The sequence below is a fragment of the Strix aluco genome, chromosome 24, assembly GCF_031877795.1.
Source record: "Strix aluco isolate bStrAlu1 chromosome 24, bStrAlu1.hap1, whole genome shotgun sequence".
Lineage (NCBI taxonomy): Eukaryota > Metazoa > Chordata > Aves > Strigiformes > Strigidae > Strix > Strix aluco.
In genome coordinates, this window is record NC_133954.1 from 8,528,205 (window position 1) to 8,545,348 (window position 17,144).

The following is a 17,144-nucleotide window of genomic DNA, read 5'->3' on the forward strand; positions in this document are numbered from 1 at the left end:
GTGTCACAATCTGTCTGCCTTTCCTGAAAGAACCTACTATCTTGAGCCTTCTGCCTACGCTTCATTCATGAGCTGAGGAGAGATTCAGTGCTCCAGCACATGCGAGCTGGGTTGGGAGCTAAAATAAATCGGGGTGAGCTGCCTGGTTTGTGTCTGGTGCGACTCGGGCAGCTTATGGGCAGGTGTGGACGTGACTCCTCAGGCCAGACCTGCGGACGAGGTCGTTCAGCTCTGGCTCTGGATGAGAAGAGTGTGTTTTCTAGGGGAGTTGCTGGTTTTTCTGGGAGAAGGGCCTTTCCTCCCCATCTCCTCTGCCAATATTCAGACCTCTGCGGCTCAACTGCTTTGTTCCTTCGCAGCCTCGCTGCTTTCTGTTGTACCTCTCGGTATCTTACCCACACCCCATAAATCAGCCACTACGTGTGCACTCTGTAGATAATACTTTTTATTTTCTGTATGTACACTTACTTACACAACTGGATGATTGTCTGACATTCAGACCACAGACAGCACACGACAGCAACGCCACTTTCTAAGGAGAGTGGAAGTAAACGACGAAGGAACGGCAGGACGAGCCCTGAGCCCCGAGATCAGAGAGAGAACCGAAACCACTTCTGCTCGCTCTGCTTTTATTTGCTTCCATTTAAGTGGAACCGAGGGCCAAATCTGGGGCGACTGGAGGTGTCGTTTCCCAGCTGCTGCATTCCTGACCCTGAGGCTTTTCCCCGCGCATAGGGCCCCATCCCTTCCCTTGTGCATTTGTGAGGGGATGGGCTGGAGCAACGGCAAACCCGGGGGCCCTGTCCAATGCTGCGGAGATCGCAGAGCCCGCCCCTCCCCATCATCTCGTCATCCAGGAGGCTGTTTGCATCTCTGCCCAAGGGGACGGGTCTTGCAAATAGAAGAAGTTGAAATGTGGGATGACAAAAGGCAACCAGCGCTTCTACAGATGGGCTGTAAAAGTGAAGGCTTGCTAGTGCCGGTGGAAATGGTGGAAAAAAAACCCCTCTCCTGTCATGGGGAGGTGAGGCCAGGGCATGTTTGCACACATGGTGAATGTAACACGCACGTGGGGTACGAGCGAAGAAACCAGTAACGACAAAGTGCTTTGAAAAGTTAGTGGCATTGTTAGTTAAGACAAACACCTTCACAGCCGAGCTGCTGCAAGAGCTCGAAGCGTAGCAGCGCCGTGAAGCCCGAGAGGAGGTGAGTAGCAGGAAAACCCATCTCGGCCTTTGCGGGTGCAGAGGTTTCTAACAGCAGAGCGGTGGGGGGGGCCTGAAGGTTGGTTTTATCCCACCCAGGTCAAGCGATAGGCAAAGGTGTCCGGGAATGGAGGTGGTGGCGGTGGTGGTGGTGGCGGCGTCGCCCAGGGGCGGTGTTCAAGCGCTGGGCTGGCATCGCCGGACCAGAACGGAGCAGCGAGGTTCGCTTTGCGTGCCTGGCAGGACTCAGTGACTTCAGAGGACGGTTAAAAATAAATGACTTTATATCAAGGAAGCGAAATGTGTCGTGGGGCTGACTGGGAACAACGGTCCTTCATCCCAGGCTTCAGAACCTGCCTGGTCCCAGCAGTGCTTAAACCCTGGCTTAAAATGGAGGTGAGAGCAGCGCTGGGGGAGGCCGGCTGGGCTGCAGGAGCTCTGGGAAGCTGTTTTCCTCCCCGTCACATCATTGCTGCCCCTGGCTTGACTCTCCCCTTGTTTCGGTGTCCAGCTTGCTGAGGCTGCGGGATTGTGTGTTTCGGGGTGCCAGGCAAGCTGTTCCTGGCTGTGCCAGAGGCACAAACCTCCCGACGTGGTAGGAGGGCGTTGAGCTGCCGGCGAGCTTGCAGGTGAGCGTCTCTAGCTAGCCAAGCCGCAGCTTTGGCCCACGGTGTCGGTGGGAGCGAGCGAGGCTGGCACCACTGGCGCTTTGATGGATTGAGGTGCCCCACTTGGCCCAAAGGGCCCTGCGCTGGCCCAGGTACCTGTGGGCAAGTGATGGGTGGCATTTGCAGGCCACTGCCTGGTTGAGAGCTTCGATGAAGGCAGGAAATGTTAACTGACCCCTCGCTGCGTCGATCCCCAAGCCTGGCTGGTTGGTGGCCACCACTGGAGCCTGCTGGGAGTGTGGCCATGCCCTTGGCTTTGGTGGACGCTTCTCTGTCCCCGTCCGGGCTGTGCAGGTGGGCAGCAGCCTTCAGCTCAAGACTTTCCACTCACGAAAGCCACGTCTGCGCCCGGCTGGTGGCCGGACGGAGGGAGCTAGTCGTGGACCCACGGGCAGATGTCGGGTTTGGTTTCCGTCCCACCTCTGCCTCCATCGTGGGGGCTCGCCCCAGCCCTGCCCTGCCCGCGGAGGGTCGGGGTGAGATCCACGCTCTGCACCTCCTGCGGACACACCTCGGAGGTTTTCCTTGGGTCTGTGCTGGTCTTGTCAGATGCTGGCGGAGCCTTTTCTGCTTCCCAGGGACAAACCTCGGCTACGGTAGCGCTTGGGCTGGGGCCGCTGCCAGCCGCAGGAGCTGTGCTCCCTCCCTGAGGCTCTGCCCTGGGGCCCCACGAGGGCTCAGTGCCTGGCAGGATGCGGCACAGGGGCTTGTGCTCAGCCTTGCAGTCAGATCCGCCCTTGGATTCTTTCAGCAGAGCTGTTGCAGACACAGGGCTGGCTCCTGCCGCCACTTTTGACTTTCCCGGCGCGGTGGGAGATGCTCCATCAGCTCCCAGTGGGTGCACGCCTGGTTTGCCGCTTTCCTTTGCCAAGATGGTGGGTTCTGCTACTTCCCAGGGGCAAATATCAGACTTCTTGGATGGCTCTTCCCCTGTTGCAGCTTTCAGGGAGAGCTCCTCCATGCCTGGGCTCTCCCAGGAGCAGATGGCCTTGTGCCCACTGCTCCCCTGCTCCGGTGCGTTGGAGGCACCCACTTCTTTTGGTGGGAGGCTCGCCTTGCCCGCGGCTGCTCCTTTTTCCAGCAGAGGTGCAGCCACTTCCCAGAGGCAGATTTCTGCTTTATCACTGGACTCGACATCCTGAGCCTCCCAAGGACAGACCTCTGCCTTCAGGTTCTCTGCGCTCTGGGATTTACTTGAAGGTGATTTGGGCAGCGCTGGGCTCCCAGCGTGGGGTTTTTCTGGGGGCAGCTCCATGCCCAGGCTATCCCGGGGACAAATGGACTCACGGTCTCTGCTTGCTTTCTCCTTTCCAGACAAGCTGCCTACAATCTTTTTGCGGAGACCTTGACCTGTAGAAGGGCTTTTGCTCACTATGGACAAAGCATCTTTGTCCTGTCTTGATTTCTCTTTCATTGATGGTGAAGCAGCCGCCTCCCAGGGGCAGATTTCTGCTTTATCGGTGGTTTCAAGCTCCCAAGGACAGACCCCTGCCTTCAGGTTCTCTGCACTCTGGGATTTCCTCGAAGGTGATTTGGGCAGCGCTGGGCTCCCAGAACGGGGTTTTTCTGGGGGCAGCTCCATGACCAGGCTGTCCCGGGGACAGACGGATTCATGGTCTCTGCTTGATTTCTCCTTCTTTCCAGACAAGCTGCCTACAATCTTCTTGCGGAGACCTTGACCTGTAGAGGGGCTTTTGCTCACTATGGACGAAGCATCTTTGTCCTGTCTTGATTTCTCTTTAGTGGATGGTGAAGCAGCCACCTCCCAGGGGCAGATTTCTGCTTTATCGGTGGTTTCAAGCTCCCAAGGACAGACCTCTGCCTTCAGGCTCTCTGCGCTCTGGGATTTACTCGAAGGTGATTTGGGCAGCGCTGGGCTCCCGGAACGGGGTTTTTCTGGAGGCTGCTCCATGCCCAGGCTCTCCTGGGAACAGACGGACTCACGGTCTCTGCTTGATTTCTCCTTCTTTCCAGACATGCTGTCTATAATCTTCTTGCGGAGACTTTGACCTGTAGAAGAGCTTTTGCTCACTATGGACGAAGCATCTTTGTCCTGTCTTGATTTCTCTTTAGTGGATCTTGAAGCAGCCGCCTCCCAGGGGCAGATTTCTGCTTTGTTAGTGGATTCCAGCTTCTGAGCCTCCCAAGGACAGACCTCTGCCTTCAGGCTCTCTGCGCTCTGGGATTTCTTTGAAGGTGATTTGGGCAGCGCTGGGCTCCCAGAACGGGGCTTTTCTGGGGGCAGCTCCGTGTCCAGGCTCTCCTGGGGACAAACGGCCTCTCGCTCGCTGCTGCCCATCTCCGGGGATCTCACCGGGCTGGCTAACGCTGCCTGGCGTGTGATGCACTTGTCCCCCTTTGAATCCCCCCCAGGACCCTGCTTGGCCTTTTGCTGATCAGAGGGAGTTGCAGCTGCCTCCCAGGGGCAGATTTCTGCTTTGTTAGTGGATTCCAGCTCCTGAGCCTCCCAAGGACAGACCTCTGCCTTCAGGCTCTCTGTGCTCTGGGATTTACTCAAAGGTGATTTGGGCAGCGCTGGGCTCCCGGAATGGGGCTTTTCTGGGGGCAGCTCCGTGCCCAGGCTCTCCTGGGGGTGGACATTGACCTTTGCTCTCCCCATGCTCTCCCATTTCTTGACGGTGGCTTTCAGCAGCTGCAGGCTCCTCGTGCTGTACCCCGTGGAGGAGCCCTCCACGTCTGTGCTCTCCCAGGGACAGACGGACTCACGGTCTCTGCTTGATTTCTCCTTCTTTCCAGACGTGCTGTCTATAATCTTCTTGCGGAGACTTTGACCTGTAGAAGAGCTTTTGCTCACTATGGACGAAGCATCTTTATCCTGTCTTGATTTCTCTTTAGTGGATGGTGAAGCAGCCGCCTCCCAGGGGCAGATTTCTGCTTTGTTAGTGGATTCCAGCTTCTGAGCCTCCCAAGGACAGACCTCTGCCTTCAGGCTCTCTGTGCTCTGGGATTTCTTTGAAGGTGATTTGGGCAGCGCTGGGCTCCCAGAACGGGGCTTTTCTGGGGGCAGCTCTGTGTCCAGGCTCTCCTGGGGACAAATGGCCTCTCGCTCGCTGCTGCCCTTCTCTGGGGATCTCACCGGGCTGGCTAACGCTGCCTGGCGTGTGATGTGCTTGTCTCCCTTTGAACCCCCCCCAGGACCCTGCTTGGCCTTTTGCTGATCAGAGGGAGTTGGAGCTGCCTCCCAGGGGCAGATTTCTGCTTTATCAGTGGTTTCAGGCTCCCAAGGACAGACCTCTGCCTTCAGGCTCTCTGTGGTCTGGGATTTCTTTGAAGGTGATTTGGGCAGCGCTGGGCTCCCGGAATGGGGCTTTTCTGGGGGCAGCTCCGTGCCCAGGCTCTCCTGGGGGTGGACATTGACCTTTGCTCTCCCCATGCTCTCCCATTTCTTGACGGTGGCTTTCAGCAGCTGCAGGCTCCTCGTGCTGTACCCCGTGGAGGAGCCCTCCATGTCTGTGCTCTCCCAGGGACAGACGGACTCACGGTCTCTGCTTGATTTCTCCTTCTTTCCAGACGTGCTGTCTATAATCTTTTTGCGGAGACTTTGACCTGTAGAAGAGCTTTTGCTCACTATGGACGAAGCATCTTTATCCTGTCTTGATTTCTCTTTAGTGGATGGTGAAGCAGCCGCCTCCCAGGGGCAGATTTCTGCTTTATCAGTGGATTCCAGCTCCTGAGCCTCCCAAGGACAGACCTCTGCCTTCAGGCTCTCTGTGCTCTGGGATTTACTCGAAGGTGATTTGGGCAGCGCTGGGCTCCCAGAACGGGGTTTTTCTGGAGGCTGCTCCATGCCCAGGCTCTCCTGGGAACAGATGGACTCACGGTCTCTGCTTGATTTCTCCTTCTTTCCAGACATGCTGTCTACAGTCTTCTTGCGGAGACCTTGACCTGTAGAAGAGCTTTTGCTCACTATGGACGAAGCATCTTTGTCCTGTCTTGATTTCTCTTTAGTGGATGGTGAAGCAGCCGCCTCCCAGGGGCAGATTTCTGCTTTATCGGTGGTTTCAAGCTCCCAAGGACAGACCTCTGCCTTCTGGCTCTCTGCGCTCTGGGATTTCTTTGAAGGTGATTTGGGCAGCGCTGGGCTCCCAGAACGGGGCTTTTCTGGGGGCAGCTCCGTGTCCAGGCTCTCCTGGGGACAAACGGCCTCTCGCTCGCTGCTGCCCATCTCCGGGGATCTCACCGGGCTGGCTAACGCTGCCTGGCGTGTGATGCGCTTGTCTCCCTTTGAACCCCCCCCAGGACCCTGCTTGGCCTTTTGCTGATCAGAGGGAGTTGGAGCTGCCTCCCAGGGGCAGATTTCTGCTTTGTTAGTGGATTCCAGCTCCTGAGCCTCCCAAGGACAGACCTCTGCCTTCAGGCTCTCTGTGCTCTGGGATTTACTCAAAGGTGATTTGGGCAGCGCTGGGCTCCCGGAATGGGGCTTTTCTGGGGGCAGCTCCGTGCCCAGGCTCTCCTGGGGGTGGACATTGACCTTTGCTCTCCCCATGCTCTCCCATTTCTTGACGGTGGCTTTCAGCAGCTGCAGGCTCCTCGTGCTGTACCCCGTGGAGGAGCCCTCCACGTCTGTGCTCTCCCAGGGACAGACGGACTCACGGTCTCTGCTTGATTTCTCCTTCTTTCCAGACGTGCTGTCTATAATCTTCTTGCGGAGACCTTGACCTGTAGAGGGGCTTTTGCTCACTATGGACGAAGCATCTTTATCCTGTCTTGATTTCTCTTTAGTGGATGGTGAAGCAGCCGCCTCCCAGGGGCAGATTTCTGCTTTATCAGTGGTTTCAATCTCCCAAGGACAGACCTCTGCCTTCTGGCTCTCTGCGCTCTGGGATTTCTTTGAAGGTGATTTGGGCAGCGCTGGGCTCCCGGAACGGGGCTTTTCTGGGGGCAGCTCTGTGCCCAGGCTCTCCTGGGGACAGACCTTTATGCTCTCCACATTCTCAGGTTTCTTGGCCTCAGCTTTTGACCTCTCAAGGCTTTTCTCAGTGAGCTTTTCAAAGATCCTGATGTCTGTGTGCTCTGACTGAGAGCCACCCATCTCTGCCAGGTTTGCTTTGATATCTTCAGGTCCTCTGGATCCTGGTTTATTTTCCCCTTCGGAAGTCCCACATGTGTCCTGACTTGGTCTCTCCTTCCCTGAAGGAGTTGCAGGCTCTTCCCAGGGGCAGATTTGTGTTTTAGCAAGTGGCGCGTGCCCCACTTCCCATGGACAAATGTTGGCCTTTTTGCTATCGGTGGTTCCTGCTTGCTTGGATGATGCTGTGGGCAGAGCTCGGAGTTTTGCTGCGAGTCCCGTGCTGGGCTGCTTCGCACCTTCTCTAGGGCGGGGGGATCCCCTCTGGCTGCTCCCCTTGTCTGCAGCTGGTGCCATCTCCCCTGTGCCCCTCGAGGCCACTCTCTGCAGGGAAATCCCTTTCTTCACTTGGGAAATTTTACCATCATCTAATTTTCCTGCATCAGGTAAAGTTCCCCTTTCCCAAGGGCAGACTTGTGCATCGCTGTCAGCTCCCGCCGCTTCCCAGGGACAAACCAAAGCCCGTGAGCTCCTCCAGGTCACTTCTGACAGCTCAAAGCTTTTGGGAGCAGGTTTTGGAGGGGATTCCTTGCTGCTGGCGCTGCCCCAGGGCTGGCTGGGTGCTTGCAGGCTGCTCCTGCTCTCCTGCGCTGTCAGCAAACCCACTGAATTTGGTCTGATGTTCTTGTCCTGCTTGGGCAGCTGCCTCCGCTCTCCCTCCGGCTTCTCTTGCTGCTGCTGAGCCCTCTCCCTGTCCCAGGGGCAGATTTCTGCGCTGAGGGTCCTTCCCCCTTCCCCAGTGTCCCACAGACAAACCTCAGCCCTGCTGCCCTCCACGCGTTCTGCTTTTTCCCCAGCCCCTTGCAGCAGCTCTGGGGTTTTGGCTCGTGGTTTCTCCGCACCCAGCTCTTCCCTGGGGCGACCAGGATCCTCCTCACTGCCGCCCTTCCCTGGGGCTCTGCCCGGCCCCCAGTGCTCGCCCCCACTTTCATCCCGGGGGCAGATTTCTATTTTAATGCTGGAATCTGCCTGGGTTTCCCCAGAACAGAGCTCTGCCTGTCTGCCCACCGCCGTGCCGGCTTTCCCTGCTGCAACCGGGGCCGTCTCCGCACTCCGGCTTCTTGGGGAGACCCTCTCGGTGTCCCGGTTCTCCCCAGGACTGAGGGACTCGGGCTGGCTGCCCCCCTTCTCCAGTGCCGTGGTCGGGCTCTCCTCACTTGGTAGGACCCCGGTGTCCTCCCGGGAAGAAACAGCCCCTTGGCGCAACAAGGCTCCTCTTCCTGCTGGGACACCTGGGGCCCCCCGGGGACGAACCGCAGCCCCCGGTTTCTCGGTGGCCGCTCTCTGCGCGCCGGTGGAGGACGGGTCGGGGCTGCCTGCGATGGGTTCGGCATGTGGCTGCTGCACCTCGGCACCGTCCTGGGGGTGGATGGACCTGCTGGCCCCATCGAGCCCTTCGGCTGGCCTGGCCACCCCTTCCTTCGGTGTGATCGGCCTCACGCTGGCTGCGGGAGCATCCTTCCCTGGCTCCGTCACGGCAGGCTCGGCCCCTTCCCAGGGCTGGACCGGTGCCTTCCCGCTGCTGCTGGCCACCGCTGGCGTTTCCTGGGGCTCTTCAGCTCCTTCTTGGTGGCTGATGCTGGGTGGGATCTCACACACCCCCGAGGGTGACCCCAGGCCCCCGCCAGCAGCTGCGTCCCCCCGGGAAGCGCTGGGCTCTTCTGCCCGTTTCTCACCATCGCTTGTCCCCGGGGCCGGGCTGTCCCTCTGTCCTGCCCCGCCGCCCCCCCAGCCAGCGTTGTGCTGGCCGGGGACCGCATCCCCCTGCTCCCGGCGGGCAGGGGACTCGCTGCCGGGCCTCTGCCGGCTCCACTCAGGCCTTTTGGCGGTGGGGTCTTGGCCAACCCCCCCGAGGGACACGGCTGCTGTCTCTGCCAGGCTGGGCCTCTCCCTCCTTCTGCCCCCCTCCCGCTCGCACCCCCTCTTCCTGAGGCTCCCCTCGCCTTCACTCTTCACCTTCAGGATGCTTTTCCCCCTGAAGGCTTTGACGGTGAGTCCCAGGTTCCGCAGGGAGGTCCTCTGGGAGGGCAGCTTGAGGCTGGGGGGGGCGGCTTCTGCCTCACGGGGGGTCCCCAAATCTGCTGCTTCAGTGGCTTTTTGCTTCCGGCTCAGAATCTCCTCCTGGACCAGCTCCCAGGGGCAGACCTGTGCCGGGATGGAGGCTGCGGCCAGCAGCCTGCCCTTCCTCGCCAGGGGGGACGTACGCCCCAGATCTTCCTCCGCAGACCCCTCCGCTGTCCTCTCTGGTTCTCCCACCCGTGCTGGGGGGTCTGGGGGTGGTTCTGGGGGGTCTGCGGGTGGCGCTGGGGGGTCTGCAGGTGGCTCCACCGGCTCCAGGCTGTGCCTGGCCGGCGCGGCACTATGCCCCAGGCTCTGGTAGCGCACAGGGGGTGGTGGGGGGGTCCTCCTCACCGCCAGCCGCACCCGCCCCCGGAGGTGGGAGCTGTCGATGCTGATGCTCTTGATGGGCGCGTAGGTGACGTGTTTCTGTACTTTGCCATCACCTAGGGGGGACGTGTCCTCCTGGAAGCCCCTCTCTGCGGGGCGGGAGCCAGCTGGTGCGAGGGCATCAGCTGCCCCCAGGCTTTGGGGCTTCCTGGCTTCCTTGGGGGGTCTGTGGCTCGTGCGGTGCCGCGATGGGTGCCGGTTGGGGTGCCCCGATGGGTGCCGGTTGGGGTGCCACTGGTCCCGTGCGGCTCGTCTGGCGGCGAGCAGGGCCTCTTCCCGCGCACCGGTGATGACGCTGAGCGATTTCTGCAAGGGGGCTGCGCAGGGCCGGAGGAGCTGCCCGTGCCCTGCCAAATTGTGGGCACTGGCCGACTTGCACACGAGCGGGGCGGTATCGAGGGACTCGCTGTCGGATTGCTCCAAGGCCGTCACCCCCATCGTCTTCCTCTCCAGCCCAGGTTTCCTGGTGGGGACAGGGGTGGGCGAGCTTCCCCGTGGCTCCTGCGCGGGACCCTCGGTGCTGCGGAACCTGCGCGAGGATGCGATGCGGCGCCGGGAACCCTCGTCCCGCGTCCGCGGGCTGGCGCCGGTGGCTTCTGGGAACTGCTTGGCCGAGGAGCCGCGATGCACCGGGGTGGTGCCCCCCCGCCCCCCGCCACCGCTCCGGCGTGTCCCGGGCAGCTCGACGATGCGGCGTATGATGGAGCGGCCCAGGCTGCGGCGGGAGCTGTGCTTCTTGGGGAGGTGGGGGTTGTTGGCTGTCATCCTCCGCGTCTTGTGCACCTCCAGCTGCGCGTAAAGCTTCTTCAGCTCCTCCTGCGCGCCGCGGGCGGGGGGACGCGGCAGAGAGAGGGGAGAGAGGAGAGCATGGACGATGGGACCCCACAGGGGCTGCGGCTGGGACGACCCTGCAAAGCCCCGGCTTGGCCCCTAGGGCCAGGCTGTCCCCGTGTCCGCAAGCCCCCGTGCTGCCTGTCCCTCCGACCCAGGGGGCGCAGCAGGTTCCCCCACCCCACAGGAGGTTCACCCTGCACCCCCTTCTCCTCCCCCCTTTTCGCTTTGCATCAGGAGAAAGATTGCAAAAGGCACCTCTTACTCTGCGCGGGGCTGCATAGCTAGCGTCAAAAGAAGGTCCTGAGTGTGCCACCCACCCGAATGTCATCGGGGTCGAGACTGTGCTCGCTCCAGGCGGACGCGATGCTGCTGTTGAGGCAGGAGCCCGAGCGCCGCATGTCCAGCTCGTCCTCATAGACCTCGGCCGCGATCTCCTCCCGCAGCGGCGAGCCGGCGTGCAGGAACTGGGGGTGGCGAGGGGCGAGCGAGCTCGAGGGGTCCCTGAAACACCGGGAAACCCCAACCCTCGTCTCCCCGAGTCCCGGGGCTGAGCGTTACCTTTGGGATGAAGAGCAGCGCCAGGGTCATGGTGATGGTGCCGTGGGTGTGAGCGAAGAAGAGCAGCAGGGTCCAGTCAGGGTGCAGCGAGGGGACCATGACGAACCTAGAAAGGGCGAGAAGGGCAGCGCCGGGTCCCGCCGAGGTGCCTGCAGCCCCCTCCCCATCTCTGGACCCTGCGGCCTCCACCCTGCCCGGGGACCCACGCAGGGAACCTGCTGGCTTCAGGGATTCGCCACCGGTTCCTCTGCAGCACCAGGGATGGGAATTTCGGTTCCCAGCCCCATCGCAGCCCCTACCTGACCACGTGGAAGGCGGCAGAGATCATGAGCTCGTTGTGGAGCGCGATGCCCATGTAGCGGGGCTCATGGAAGGCGGAGGGCACGGCGCGTGTGGCGTAGCACAGGAAGCTGCCCCACAGCAGGAACAACATTTCAGCTGTGGGAGAGAGCGGGGGAGCGGTGCTGAGCATCCAGCCCCATCGCCTGGCTGCCCTCAGTCTCTTTTCCTGGGTGACACAGATGGGTGCTGAGCTGCAGGGTGGGTGCTGCTGCCCGCTGGGACCTCCCTGCCTCAGGACGCATCCACAGCATCCAGCTGACATGCCGTGGTTGGAGCCGGTGCAGAGCATCATCCTCTGTCACAGCCGGCCCAAAGGCCACCAGGATTCACCCCCTGCGCCAGGCGATTGATCCCACGCCAGGGCAAGTCCTGGGGATGCTCAGAGGAGAGGGTGGGAGGCAGCTCGGGTGCCCCAGCCCTGCTTGCAGGCTCCAAGCAGGTTAAATGCAAAAGGAAATTAAAACCCTGCATTGAAGCACTGTGTTCAGTTTTGGGCCCCTCACTCCAAAAAGGCCATTGAATGACTCGAGCGTGTCCAGAGAAGGGCAACGGAGCTGGTGCAGGGTCTGGAGCACAGGTCTGATGGGGAGCGGCTGAGGGAACTGGGGGGGTTTAGTCCGGAGAAGAGGAGGCTGAGGGGAGACCTCCTGGCCCTCTGCAACTCCCTGAAAGGAGGGTGCAGAGAGGGGGGATGAGTCTCTTGAGCCAAGGACCCAGCGGCAGGCCAAGAGGGAATGGCCTCAAGCTGCGCCAGGGCAGGGTCAGACTGGCTCTTAGGAAGGATTTCTTTGCAGAAGGGGTTGTTGGGCGTTGGAATGGGCTGCCCAGGGCAGGGGGGGAGTCCCCATCCCTGGAGGGGTTGAAGAGTCGGGTTGACCCAGCGCTGAGGGATCTGGTGGAGTTGGGAACGGTCAGGGTGAGGTTCATGCTTGGGCTGGAGGAGCTTCAGGGTCTTTTCCAACTGATTCTGGGATTCTGTGATTCTGTGACAGGATGGGGTCCTGGCGCTGTGGGGACCCCCAGGACACTGCGGGGGGTGGTCTCACCGATCACCATCATGTAGTCCCAGCGGTCATGGCCGCAGATGTAGAAATGGAGCCCGCGGGCGGTCTGGGTGCGGATCACCAGCGGGATGTTCTTGTCGATGTTTTCCAGCATCCCGATGGTCCAGGCCGCCAGGAACCACAGCACCAGGAGCAGGATCAACCCCAGCATCTTCAGCACCCGCCCGCTCGACACATAGGGCACCCGCTGGGCCGTGCGGGACAGGAACACCTTCAGCACCCTGCGAGGGGCAGAGGGGTGAGCCCCCAGCCCGTCCCTGCTGCGGGGGTCCCAAGCATCCAGCTCCTCCCTTCCCACATCCCAACTACCTGTACAGCTTGAGGGTGATGGTGCCGTAGACGATGGCGAAGCCGAGCATCCGCACCCAGCGCAGGACGATGCAGCGGAAGATGCTCGGCTTGAAGTACAGGATGAACACCTGGGGCGGTGGGAGAGAGGGGTCGGTGCGTGGCACAGGGCCAGATCCCGCCTGTCCGGGGGGGTGGTAAATTCCAGAGACTCGGAAACCACCTGCTCTGGGGCCAGCCCTGCTGCTGCCCTTCCCCCTTGGCTCTACAGCATCCGCTGCAGCTCTTGCGGGAGGGAGAGGGGATTTGGGCAGGGATTAATTCCCGCGGCCAGCGGGAGAAAAAGGATTCAGTTTCCTGAGAAGGTTTATACCGCAGCCACCGGGGGCTGTGCCAACAAAATTAACAATTAGGCAGAGTCGTGCCCGTGCCCTGCCTGGGGCCAGCTCGATGCCTTCGTCCAGGGGGCAGCCGGCCAGGCTGCAAATGTTCTTAAACCCTCACCCAGAGGTTTTTGGCGCTGGGGCCAGCTGGATACTCACGGGGAAGTAGAGGAGGAGGGACCCGAAGAGGATCGTCTCCAGGAGAACAACTCCCGACGCCCGGATCCTCTGCAGGGACAGAGGCGTGAGGGTGCAGCCGGGAGCCTCAGCCAGTGCCCAGAGGGGATGGAGCCAGGTCAGGGAGATCCCCCCCGCCCCCCCGGGCTGTCACATCCCCACCCCCGAGAGCCCCCCTGAGACCGCGGGGTTTGGGGGTGGGAGGGGAGCAGGGCAGGGGCTGAGGGGCAGAGGGGGAGGACCCGGGGCTGCCTTGCCTTGCTCTGTCGGAAGTGGTAGGAGACGAGCATGCTGAGGAAGACGGCCAGCATGCAGCAGGCCTGGCAGGAGAGGACGGCCGCCCGCAGCGCCCGGTCCTCCTGGATCAGGCAGGGCGCGTCGTCCTCGCAGGTGGCACAGCCCCGGCGGCAGGGCCGGCACGCCAGCCGGGCCCCCCCCGCGCCTGGGGACAGAGCGATGGCGCGGTGAAACCCCCGTGTCCCGGCCGTGGTGGCTCTTTCCTTGCCGCGGCATGTGTTTGGGCTTCCCAAAGCCGCCCCCCTCCCAGCCCCAGATCCCACTGCTGGAGCCACAGCTGGGTGAAATGGGGACCCCGGGGCCAGGCACGGCACCCACCTGCCCAGGCACCGCTGGCCGCTCCACTGGCCCTGTAAAAACCCGGCTTGCACCGGCACAGGTACCTCCCGAGGATGAAGTCGTGGCTTTCCTGGGGAACACACTGAAGGAGACAGGCTGAGACACACGGAAGGGCGAGGGCTCATCCTACACCCCATCTGCTCCCCCCTCCCTGCACCAAGGGCTCCGGCAGCCCCCGGGCTCGCGGGTACCTGACCCCACACCATCCTCCCCCTGTGCCCAGGAGGAATCGGTGGTTAAACATTTAAGAATTAAAAGCCAAAGCCTGGGCCCCCAAATCCCTCCCTAAAACCTAAATGGACACCTAATGCAGCAGAGCGCACTAATCCTGCCCGGCTGTGACGGCAGCGGCGGGCTGGGCACTGCTGCCCTAATCCCCCCGCGGCCGGATCCTGCCCTGAACTGGCAGCTTTTCTGGGTATTGTTTTTTTCTGGAGAGATGCCGGGTGGCAGAGCCCGTCCCTCCGGAGGGCAGGAAAGAGAAGCTGGTGACGCTTTTCCCGCTTGGGGACAGCTTTTTGCCTTCGGGGTGGGACCCTGAGCCGCACAGGGCTGGGGGGCTGCGGGGTTTGCCCTGGTTGGGGGACGGTGCAGGTTGGGCCGAGCCCTGAAACGCGCTCGGACATCACCGGCTCCTTGGGTGGGCACCGCCGGGGGGGGTCGGGGGCTGCTGGTTGGGGTGATTCGCCCCCCCCCGCCCCAGCTGCCAGCCCTCAGCCCCCGGCCGTGGCTGCGGTTCCCCAGGCAGGGAGCAGCGGGGTCACACGCTGCGGTAGAGAAGGAAGATTTGCACAATAAACCCCTCGGCTGCATCGCCGAGAGCAGCTGAACGAAGCAGATGGATCGGCCGGGAGAGGATAAAGCTCAGCCCGGAGGGGAGGGACACGCGACACGGACAGCCCAGCTGGGGGGACGGGGGACGGTTGGGTGCTGGGGACCCCCAGCCCTGTGGGACGGGGAGGTAGGGGTGCAGGGTGCTGGTGGCCGGTACCTGGGTGCTGTTGAGGTCGCAGTGGTGTGTGTCCGCAAACCAGCCCGGCCCGCTGGCGCACTGGTCGATGGCCACGTCCCGCAGCTCGACGTCCAGGCGCACGACGCCCCTGTGCAGAGGGACGGGGTCAGCCCCCAGAGGGGCTGTGGGGGGGACTCTCTGTGCCCCCCACCCAGTGTGGCCATGCCCCCCCTCTGGATGCAGCCACGGGGCGGGGGGTGGCTGGTGCTGGTTCATGGACAAGGGGGACAATGCGAGGTGTGGGCAGCATCCCCTGGACCCCCGCTCAGGGATGTGCCCCCCCCCCCCCCTCCTGAGCTGTGTCTGGGGGAGGTTGGAGCTGGGGCAGGGGCAGGGGCAGCAGCTCCTGGGGGTGAATTTGGCCTCTCAAGCAGCTTTAATGCAACCGATGGGGAAACAGGAGCTGCTGGGGTGGCCCCTGCGTGCTGCCCCTCACCCAACGGGCCCAACCCTCTTCCCTGGGTGCACCCCGGCTCCCCCCTTGGAAATGGGGCCATGTCCCCTCGCTGGGACCAACCCCAGCTGCCCCCTTCCCTCCCCAGTGCCACCCACCGTGGCTCCTTGTGCTGGGGTGCAGCAGGGACCCACTAGCCCACGGACACCCTGCAGCTCCCAGGGTCGTGGGGGGGGGTCCAGCCCAGCTCACCCACCCCCCAGCTTGGCTGTGGCCGGGGGGCCTCTGGGGGTGGCAGCCCGAGGTGGGCAGCACAAGGACGACCGAGGGGGCGGGGGGGGGACGACAGGGGTCAGCTCCGTGCCTGTGGACGTGCAGATACCCACGAGCACACACGCGTTGGGGACACGGGTAGGGTGCTGGCACACACCACACTGCCTGCACCCCAGGGTGATGCCTCCAGCTGCACCCCCCAACATGCACACGGGGCACCCCCCCCCCCCAGCCCCCTTACACCCCCCAGCCCCTCTGGGTGCCACTTACTTGAACTCAGGGCTGAGGTCTGGCTTGAGCCCGTAGAAAGCGGAGGAGAGCGTGACTGCCCAGGCGGGAAGGAACTTGCCATCCCGGCACTCAAGGAATGGGGGGGACCACCGCACGTGGTCCGGGTCCCCCACGTAGCTGTCACCCCGCTGCCACTTGGGGGTCTCCATGCTGCGCAGGTCGTTGCTGAGCAGGCGCTTGCGGAGGAGGGGGGTCCGCTGCGACTTGAGGGCGTTGAACCACTCGTTGTCCCAGCTGAGGTTGCCGAGGCTGGGGGCAGCGGCGGAGATGTCCTGCAGCAGGATCTCGCCGTCCCCCTTGGTGGCCTGGAGCATCAGCCGGGGCTTGGCGGCCAGCGGGTGGGCGTCGAGGGCGAGCACCGCCCGGCGCACCCATGGGTGCCCCTCCACCAGGCTGCGGACCAGCGCCTGGTACCACTCCACGTCCTCGGCCACGCTGGCCTCGCGGATGTCGTTGGTCTGGAAGAGCATGTTGAGGAAGTTGGCGGCGTGGGCCAGCGCCTCGGCGGCGGCATGCAGGGCGGCACGCAGCGCCAGGGGGGCGCCGGCACCGGGTGCCCCCACCACGACGCCCTGGCTGCAGTTGGCCCGGGCCAGTCGCTGTGTATCGCCCGTCTGCAGGAAAACCAGCGCCGCCGCCGAGCCCTCGGGGTCCCCCGACGATGCTCCCGGCTCCGGCGTGGGCACCCACGAGGACAAGGGGCTCGGGGACCATCCTGTCACCCGGGGGGGCGTCTCCTGCGGGTGCTGGCCCCCGGCGAGGATGGTGCCAAGGACCAGCACCGCGTGCAAGCACCGCGGCCCCATGGCTGGGGCTCAGCGGAGCCCCCCGGCCCCCTGCGGCCCCACCAGCCGGCCCGGGGGGGGCATGGTGGGCACGGTGCCCGAGCCGGCCGGGAGCCTGCTCCGCTCCGTGGGGCCGGACTCGCGGTCTGCCGCCTGTTTTCCTCCCTCGGCGATGCCGGAGCAGACGTCACCGGCTCCAAAACGTGTTCAGCTGCTGGCGCTGCCCGCCCGGAGAGCCCCCCCCTGCCTGCCCCCGCGCTCCCGCTCGAGCAGGGCGCGCTGCCGGGGAGCCCCTCGCCCTGAGCCCCGGGGGGACCCCCGCACCCCGGCCCCCTCGGGCTGGCCATGATGCAAGCGCATCCTGATGGGAAGCCATGGCAACGGGGCCGGGAATTTTCCTCCCAGCATCCCCCTCCCCGCGGCCCCCTCGGCAGCCCGGGGAGGGGGGGAGAAGGTGGCCCCGCTGGTTGCCCATATGGTCCCGGGCTTCAATCCTGCGGTGCCCTCCCCCCCACGACAGTGGGGTGGAAATGGGGGGGGGTGGCACACACCAGCAGGATGTCCCTGTGGGGCTGAGGATGGCGAGGGCAGCACGGGGGTGGGTATGAGCGTGGTCCCCACGGCATGGCCTGACGCCCACACCCCCCCCCGAAGCTGGGGGGTGATGTCCTGGGTCCCAGGCAGCGCTGGGCTGGTT

The 17,144-nt window shown here is 63.1% G+C and overlaps 1 protein-coding gene across 1 annotated transcript; it reads right to left on the minus strand.

The window, feature by feature from the left end:
- Positions 1-425: 425 nt before the first annotated feature.
- On the minus strand, positions 426-16,727 carry GPR179 (G protein-coupled receptor 179). Its single transcript, XM_074849371.1, has 12 exons — positions 15,642-16,727; positions 14,684-14,792; positions 13,672-13,774; positions 13,314-13,498; positions 13,039-13,107; positions 12,518-12,627; positions 12,191-12,429; positions 11,102-11,240; positions 10,803-10,908; positions 10,562-10,708; positions 5,916-10,226; positions 426-5,585 (listed from the first exon to the last, which is right to left on the minus strand). Exons 1-12 carry the CDS (start codon positions 16,466-16,468, stop codon positions 2,247-2,249), a joined length of 9,684 nt encoding a protein of 3,227 aa, XP_074705472.1. The 5' UTR covers positions 16,469-16,727; the 3' UTR covers positions 426-2,246.
- Between the last annotated feature and the right edge of the window lie 417 nt (positions 16,728-17,144).

Bases quoted from the DNA above. Each gene is read 5' to 3' on its own strand.
- GPR179 (XM_074849371.1), bottom strand. From the start codon at position 16,468: ATGGGGCCGCGGTGCTTGCACGCGGTGCTGGTCCTTGGCACCATCCTC. The intron at 13,108-13,313 runs GCAAGGCAGCCC...CTGTCCCTGCAG, and splicing joins ACCACTTCCGACAGAGCAAG to AGGATCCGGGCGTCGGGAGT. The intron at 12,628-13,038 runs GTGAGTATCCAG...CCACCGCCCCAG, and splicing joins CCCTCCTCCTCTACTTCCCC to GTGTTCATCCTGTACTTCAA.